The 9,717-nt window shown below is 46.0% G+C and overlaps 1 protein-coding gene across 1 annotated transcript in view; it reads left to right on the top strand.

The window, feature by feature from the left end:
* LOC118377850 (protein unc-13 homolog B-like) overlaps positions 1-9,717 on the top strand; it is a 135,911-nt gene that overhangs the window by 115,439 nt on the left and 10,755 nt on the right. Inside the window, exon 23 of the mRNA XM_052479557.1 lies at positions 7,598-7,686. Within this exon, the coding sequence (XP_052335517.1) occupies positions 7,598-7,686 (89 nt within the window). The remainder of the gene's footprint in view (positions 1-7,597; positions 7,687-9,717) is intronic.

Raw genomic sequence — 9,717 nt, forward strand, 5'->3', positions numbered from 1 at the left:
ACCAATACGATACTGTGTTCTACACCCTATTCACCCCCCCCACCAATACGATACTGTGTTCTACACCCTATTCACCCCCTCCCACCAACACGATACTGTGTTCTACACCCTATTCACCCCCCACCAATACGATACTGTGTTCTACACCCTATTCACCCCCACCAATACGATACTGTGTTCTACACCCTATTCACCCCCCACCAATACGATACTGTGTTCTACACCCTATTCACCCCCCCACCAATACGATACTGTGTTCTACACCCTATTCACCCCCTCCCACCAATACAATACTGTGTTCTACACCCTATTCACCCCCCACCAATACAATACTGTGTTCTACACCCTATTCACCCCCCACCAATACGATACTGTGTTCTACACCCTATTCACCCCCACCAATACAATACTGTGTTCTACACCCTATTCACCCCCCACCAATACGATACTGTGTTCTACACCCTATTCACCCCCCACCAATACAATACTGTGTTCTACACCCTATTCACCCTCCCACCAATACAATACTGTGTTCTACACCCTATTCACCCCCCACCAATACGATACTGTGTTCTACACCCTATTCACCCCCCACCAATACGATACTGTGTTCTACACCCTATTCACCCCCCACCAATACAATACTGTGTTCTACACCCTATTCACCCCCCCCACCAATACAATACTGTGTTCTACACCCTATTCACCCCCACCAATACAATACTGTGTTCTACACCCTATTCACCGCCCCCACCAATACAATACTGTGTTCTACACCCTATTCACCCCCACCAATTCAATACTGTGTTCTACACCCTATTCACCCCCACCAATACAATACTGTGTTCTACACCCTATTCACCCCCCACCAATACAATACTGTGTTCTACACCCTATTCACCCCCACCAATTCAATACTGTGTTCTACACCCTATTCACCCCCTCACACAATTCAATACTGTGTTCTACACCCTATTCACCCCCCACAAATACAATACTGTGTTCTACACCCTAATATATGCCCCACTTTTATCCAAAACTTACAGTCATGTGTGCATACACCCTATTGGTCCCCCACCAATTCAATACTGTGTTCTACAGCGCCATTGCTCTACCAACTGAGCTACAGAAGGACCACCCCATTCACCCCTCACACAATACAATACTGTGTTCTACACCCTATTCACCCCCCACCAATACAATACTGTGTTCTACACCCTATTCACCCCCACCAATACAATACTGTGTTCTACACCCTATTCACCCCCCACAAATACAATACTGTATTCTACACCCTATTCACCCACCACCAATACAGGACTGTAGTCTACACCCTAATCACCCCCCCCACCAATACAATACTGTATTCTACACCCTATTCACCCCCCACCAATACAATACTGTGTCTACACCCTATTCACCCCCCACCATTACAATACTGTGTTCTACACCCTATTCACTCCCCCCACCAATACAATACTGTATTCTACACCCTATTCACCCCCCCACCAATACAGTATTGTATTCTACACCCTAATCACCCCCCACCCCACCAATATAATACTGTATTCTACACCCTATTCACCCCCCACCAATACAATACTGTGTTCTACACCCTAATCACCCCCACCCCACCAATATAATACTGTATTCTACACCCTATTCACCCCCCACCAATACAATACTGTATTCTACACCCTATTCACCCCCACCAATACAATACTGTGTTCTACACCCTATTCACCCCCCACCAATACAATACTGTAGTCTACACCCTATTCACCCCCCACCAATACAATACTGTGTTCTACACCCTATTCACCCCTCACCAATACAATACTGTATTCTACACCCTATTCACCCCTCACCAATACAATACTGTGTTCTACACCCTATTCACCCCCCACCAATACAATACTGTAGTCTACACCCTATTCACCCCCCACCAATACAATACTGTATTCTACACCCTATTCCCCCCCCACCAATACAATACTGTATTCTACACCCTATTCACCCCCCACCAATACAATACTGTGTTCTACACCCTATTCACCCCCACACCAATACAATACTGTATTCTACAACCTATTCACCCCCCACCAATACAATACTGTAGTCTACACCCTATTCACCCCCCCCACCAATACAATACTGTGTTCTACATCCTATTCACCACCCCCACCAATACAATACTGTATTCTACACCCTATTCACCGCCCCCACCAATACAATACTGTATTCTACACCCTATTCACCCCCACCAATTCAATACTGTGTTCTACACCCTATTCACCCCCACCAATACAATACTGTATTCTACACCCTATTCACCCCCCCACCAATACAATACTGTATTCTACACCCCATTCACCCCCACCAATACAATACTGTGTTCTACACCCTATTCACCCCCCACCAATACAATACTGTATTCTACACCCTATTCACCCCCCACCAATACAATACTGTGTTCTACACCCTATTTACCCCCCCACAAATACAATACTGTATTCTACACCCATTATTCACCCCCACCAATACAATACTGTAGTCTACATCCTAATCACCCCCCACCCCACCAATACAATACTGTATTCTACACCCTATTCACCCCCACCAATACAATACTGTATTCTACACCCTATCCCCCCCCACCAATACAATACTGTATTCTACACCCATTCACCCCCCACCAAAACAATACTGTATTCTACACCCTATTCCCCCCCACCAATACAATACTGTATTCTACACCCTATTCCCCCCACCAATACAATACTGTATTCTACACCCCATTCACCCCCCACCAATACAATACTGTATTCTACACCCTATTCACCCCCCACCAATACAATACTGTATTCTACACCCCTATTCACCCCTCACCAAAACAATACTGTATTCTACACCCTAATCACCCCCCACCCTCACCAATACAATACTGTAGTCTACACCTAGCAACCCCCTCCACACCAAACAATAGGGTTGTATTCTACATTGCCTATTCAGCATAATAGTCAACAATGGTGTCTGCTGATGTTATAAACTCATCCTTTTATTTTCTCCTGTCACCAATACAATACTGTTTTCTACACCTTCTGGATAGATTCACCCCCCCCACACGGGCAATACAATACTGTATTCTAGACCAGATTCACCCAGGTTGAATACAAGGTAGGCTGAGGTAGACCCCATTCAGACACAGACAATACAATACTGTATTCTACACCCCATTCACCCCTCACCAATGAAGGTAGTCTGAACGTAGAGCAGATCAGACTGACACCATTGGAGAAACATTGGATAGGGTTTTAGGTAAATTGCCTACAGCATAATAGTCAGACAGGAAGGTGTCTGCTGACGTTATAAACTCAACATTTTATTTTCTCCTGTCCGTTTTCTGAAGTTTTTCTGTTTTCTCTAATTTGTCCAGTCCAGGTTCTGGACAGTGAAGGATCTGAGGTAGAGACCAGGTCAGACAGGTTGCAGACAGTGAAGGTAAGCTGAGGAGAGACCAGGTCAGACAGGTTGAGACAGTGAAGGTAGGCTGAGGTAGAGACCAGATCAGACAGGTTGAGAGACAGTGAAGATAGGCTGAGGTAGAGACCAGATCAGACAGGTTGAGACAGTGAAGGTAGGCTGAGGTAGAGACCAGGTCAAACAGAGGTTGAGACAGTGAAGGTAGGCTGAAGTAGAGACCAGATCAGACAGGTTGAGACAGTGAAGGTAGCTGAGGTAGAGACCAGGTCAGACAGGTTGAGACAGTGATGGTAGGCTGAGGTAGAGACCAGATCAGACAGGTTGAGAGACAGTGAAGGTAAGCTGAGGTAGAGACCAGGTCAAACAGGTTGAGACAGTGAAGGTAGGCTGAGGTAGAGACCAGGTCAGACAGGTTGAGACAGTGAAGGTAAGCTGAGGTAGAGTTTCAGATCAGACAGGTTGAGAGACAGTGAAGGTAAGCTGAGGTAGAGACCAGGTCAGACAGGTTGAGAGACAGTGAAGGTAAGCTGAGGTAGAGACCAGGTCAGACAGGTTGAAAGACAGTGAAGGTAAGCTGAGGTAGAGACCAGGTCAGATAGGTTGAGAGACAGTGAAGGTAAGCTGAGGTAGAGACCAGGTCAGACAGGTTGAGACAGTGAAGGTAAGCTGAGGTAGAGACCAGGTCAAACAGGTTGAGACAGTGAAGATAAGCTGAGGTAGAGTCCAGATCAGACAGGTTGAGAGACAGTGAAGGTAGCTGAGGTAGAGACCAGGTCAGACAGGTTGAGACAGTGAAGGTAGGCTGAGGTAGAGACCAGATCAGACAGGTTGAAAGACAGTGAAGGTAAGCTGAGGTAGAGACCAGATCAAACAGGTCACAATAGGGATATGTCTCACAACAGGGATATGTCTCACAACAGGGATATGTCTCACAACAGGGATATGTCTCACAACAGGGATATGTCTCACAACAGGGATATGTCTAACAACAGGGATATGTCTCACAACAGGGATATGTCTCACAACAGGGATATGTCTCACAACAGGGATATGTCTCACAACAGGGATATGTCTCACAACAGGATATGTACAACAGGGATATGTCTCACAACAGGGATATGTCTCACAACAGGAACAATAGGGATATGAATAGGGATATCAACAGGAACCAACATTAATATGTCTCACAACAGGGATTGTCTCACAACAGGGATATGTCTAACAACAGGGATATGTCTTTCCAGGGATATGTACTGTAATATGTCTCACAACAGGAATATGTCTCACAACAGGGAATGTCTCACAACAGGGATATGTCTCACAACAGGGATATGTCTAACACAGGGATATGTCTAACACAGATAGAACCTGAATGGATATGCTATCAGAATATGTCTCACAACAGGGATATGTCTCACAACAGGGATATGTCTAGAACAGGGATATGTCTCACAACAGGAATATGTCTCACAACAGGGATAGAACCTGAAGGGATATGCTATCAGCTGCTGTGACTAACAGGGATACAGATATGTCTCAGAACAGGAATGTCTCACAACTGCTCACAACAGGGATATGCACAATAGGGATATGTCTAACAACAGAGATAGAACCTGAATGGCTGCTAACAAGCTGCTGTCTCACAACAGGGATATGCTAGAACCAGGGAATGGCTAACAATAGGCTACTGTGACCTAACACAGAGCTCAGAACCTGAATGGCTGCTATCCACTTAATATTCTAACACTCTTTGAGTTAACACAGAGCTAGAACCTGAATGGCTCATCAGCTGCTGTGACTAACACAGAGCTAGAACCTGAATGGCTGCTATCCACTGCTGTGACTAACACTCTGTGACTAACACAGAGCTAGAACCTGAATGGCTGCTATCCACTGCTGTGCTAACACTCTGTGACTAACACAGAGCTAGAACCTGAATGGCTGCTATCCACTGCTGCTGTGACTAACACAGAGCTAGAACCTGAATGGCTGCTATCCACTGCTGTGACTAACACTCTGTGACTAACACAGAGCTAGAACCTGAATGGCTGCTATCCGCTGCTGTGACTAACACAGAGCTAGAACCTGAATGGCTGCTATCCGCTGCTGTGACTAACACAGAGCTAGAACCTGAATGGCTGCTATCAGCTGCTGTGACTAACACAGAGCTAGAACCTGAATGGCTGCTATCAGCTGCTGTGACTAACACAGAGCTAGAACCTGAATGGCTGCTATCAGCTGCTGTGACTAACACAGAGCTAGAACCTGAATGGCTGCTATCAGCTGCTGTGACTAACACAGAGCTAGAACCTGAATGGCTGCTATCAGCTGCTGTGACTAACACAGAGCTAGAACCTGAATGGCTGCTATCAGCTGCTGTGACTAACACAGAACTAGAACCTGAATGGCTGCTATCAGCTGCTGTGACTAACACAGAGCTAGAACCTGAATGGCTGCTATCAGCTGATGTGACTAACACAGAGCTAGAACCTGAATGGCTGCTATCAGCTGATGTGACTAACACAGAGCTAGAACCTGAATGGCTGCTATCAGCTGCTGTGACTAACACAGAGCAGAACCTGAATGGCTGCTATCAGCTGCTTTGACTAACACAGAGCAGAACCTGAATGGCTGCTATCAGCTGCTGTGACTAACACAGAGGCAGAACCTGAATACCTAGAGCGGATGTGACTACTAAAGAAAATTACTGTTACTGTATATTTATATATCCTTTAAAAAGCACAATGCCCCCTAGCCGCACTACCGATTATGGGCCTCTGTCATCAGCCACCACACCAGCAGGTGGCACTAGTCACATGGTGATTTTATAATATGGCGGTATTCTAGAGTCTACATCCTGTAAGCCACAGGGTCCCTTTCCACTCTCCTGATGTATTTTCAAGGTTTAGACAGATCAGAAATGACCAGGGGACACAGAGGTAGAGAGGGGAGAAAGTCGGAAGGGTCTTCTCTGAGATGGAACCCTGGTCTCCGGCATTGAGTCGCATAATGTGTTGAGAGCAGCCACAGCTCCTACCACAACAGGGTCCCTTCAGGACAGTTGACGGGCTGGAACAGTGAATGGACCTGTGAATGAACCAGGGTCAGGAGGGATATTGTTAACGTCAGGCCTGCAGTAAATGAACCAGGGTCAGGAGGGATATTGTTAACAGTAAATCAGGGTCAGGAGGGATATTGTTAATGTCAGGCCTGCAGTAAATGAACCAGGGTCAGGAGGATATTGTTAACATCAGGGTGAACCAGGAGGGATATTGTTAATGTCAGGCCTGTAGTAAATGAACCAGGGTCAGAAATGAACCAGGGTCAGGAGGGATATTGTTCAAGTAAATGAACCAGGGTCAGGAGGGATATTGTTAATGTCAGGCCTGCAGTAAATGAACCAGGGTCAGGAGGGATATTGTTAACGTCAGGGTCGTCAGGCCTGCAGTAAATGAACCAGGGTCAGGAGGGATATCGTTAACATCAGGCCTGCAGTAAATGAACCAGGGTCAGGAGGGATATTGTTAACGTCAGGCCTGCAGTAAATGAACCAGGGTCAGGAGGGATATTGTTAACGTCAGGCCTGCAGTAAATGAACCAGGGTCAGGAGGGATATTGTTAACGTCAGGCCTGCACTGCGGATGCCTTGTTTCATTCAGAGTGAATTGGAGAAACTTGGTATCAAGGTTAACAACACTCAGATCCAATGCTAGAACAGGAGTCATGGTTTCCTTGACTGAAATTATTGCTGAGGTGTGTATTGTGCAGAGAGGTTTTAGGATAGGAGAATGTTCTACACTAGAGTTTTGCTTTGTCTCCTCTTCAGTGATATTCTGGTGTAACTCAGAATAGGTCACTACTCGTGAGGTGGTGAGACTGTTACTGCGCAAGTATGAGATGACAACGGGAATACTTGACTAACCTGCCATTATCTCTCTCTTTTACTCTCCCTCCCTCTCTATCTCTTACTCTCATTTTCTCTCTCTCTCTCTCTCTCTCTCTCTCTCTCTCTCTCTCTCTCTCTCTCTCTCTCTCTCTCTCTCTCTCTCTCTGTCTCTCTGTCTCTCTGTCTCTCTCTGTCTCTCTCTCTGTGTCTCTGTCTCTCTGTCTGAAGCTGGATTCGGAAGCTGCAGACATCTTGAATGACCTGCAGGTCAAACTGGCCACCGTCCTGGACAACCTGAGCGCCATGTTCGGCAGGAGGTGAGCCAATCAGAAACACCCTACCACAATTAGGGCCCCTAAAGGGCTAGGGCCGTCTCTGACTGCATGTGTGGGTATGGATGTGGGTACGCAGACCCGCGAGCCACTGCAGCCCCTCATGATGAGTTCAGGTTTTTTGTGTCCCCCAGACCCAAAATTGCCCATCCCAGGTCTACAGGGTGATAGGTAGCTTAGACCTCCTACTCTACTCTACAGGGTGATAGGTAGCTCAGACCTCCTACTCTAGTCTACAGGGTGATAGATAGCTCAGACCTCCTACTCTACTCTACAGGGTGATAGGTAGCTCAGACCTCCTACTCTAGTCTACAGGGTGATAGGTAGCTCAGACCTCCTACTCTAGTCTACAGGGTGATAGGTAGCTCAGACCTCCTACTCTACTCTACAGGGTGATAGGTAGCTCAGACCTCCTACTCTAGTCTACAGGGTGATAGGTAGCTCAGACCTCCTACTCTAGTCTACAGGGTGATAGGTAGCTCAGACCTCCTACTCTAGTCTACAGGGTGATAAGTAGGTAAGACCTTCTACTCTACTCTACAGGGTGATAGGTAGCTCAGACCTCCTACTCTAGTCTACAGGGTGATAGGTAGCTCAGACCTCCTACTCTAGTCTACAGGGTGATAGGTAGCTCAGACCTCCTGCCTAATCTAGTCTTCTATATTTTTACTATTTTCTACATTGTAGAATAATAGTAAAGACATCAAAACAATGAAATAACACATATGGAATCATGTAGTAACCAAAAAAGTGTTAAACAAATCAAAATATATTTAAGATTCAAATCAAATCAAATCAAATCAAATTTTATTTGTCACATACACATGGTTAGCAGATGTTAAATGCGAGTGTAGCGAAATGCTTGTGCTTCTAGTTCCGACAATGCAGTGATAACCAACAAGTAATCTAACTAACAATTCCAAAACTACTGTCTTATACACAGTGTAAGGGGATAAGGAACATGTACATAAGGATATATGAATGAGTGATGGTACAGAGCAGCATACAGTAGATGGTATCGAGTACAGTATATACATATGAGATGAGTGTGTAGACAAAGTAAACAAAGTGGCATAGTTAAAGTGGCTAGTGATACATGTGTTACATAAGGATGCAGTCGATGATGTAGAGTACAGTATATACATATGCATATGAGATGAATAATGTAGGGTAAGTAACATTATATAAGGTAGCATTGTTTAAAGTGGCTAGTGATATATTTACATAATTCCCATCAATTCCCATTATTAAAATGGCTGGAGTTGGGTCAGTGTCAATGACAGTGTGTTGGCAGCAGCCACTCACTGTTAGTGGTGGCTGTTTAACAGTCTGATGGCCTTGAGATAGAAGCTGTTTTTCAGTCTCTCGGTCCCAGCTTTGATGCACCTGTACTGACCTCGCCTTCTGGATGATAGCGGGGTGAACAGGCAGTGGTTCGGGTGGTTGATGTCCTTGATGATCTTTATGGCCTTCCTGTAACAACGGGTGGTGTAGGTGTCCTGGAGGGCAGGTAGTTTGCCCCCGGTGATGCGTTGTGCAGTCCTCACTACCCTCTGGAGAGCCTTACGGTTGAGGGCGGAGCAGTTGCCGTACCAGGCGGTGATACAGCCCGCCAGGATGCTCTCGATTGTGCATCTGTAGAAGTTTGTGAGTGCTTTTGGTGACAAGCCAAATTTCTTCAGCCTCCTGAGGTTGAATAGGCGCTGCTGCGCCTTCTTCACGACGCTGTCAGTGTGAGTGGACCAATTCAGTTTGTCTGTGATGTGTATGCCGAGGAACTTAAAACTAGCTACCCTCTCCACTACTGTTCCATCGATGTGGATAGGGGGGTGTTCCCTCTGCTGTTTCCTGAAGTCCACAATCATCTCCTTAGTTTTGTTGACGTTGAGTGTGAGGTTATTTTCCTGACACCACACTCCGAGGGCCCTTACCTCCTCCCTGTAGGCCGTCTCGTCGTTGTTTAAGATTCTTCAAAGTAGCCACCCTTTGCCTTGATTACAGCTTTGCACGCTCTTG

This window comes from Oncorhynchus keta, chromosome 25 (genome assembly GCF_023373465.1).
Source record: "Oncorhynchus keta strain PuntledgeMale-10-30-2019 chromosome 25, Oket_V2, whole genome shotgun sequence".
Classification (NCBI taxonomy): Eukaryota; Metazoa; Chordata; class Actinopteri; order Salmoniformes; family Salmonidae; genus Oncorhynchus; species Oncorhynchus keta.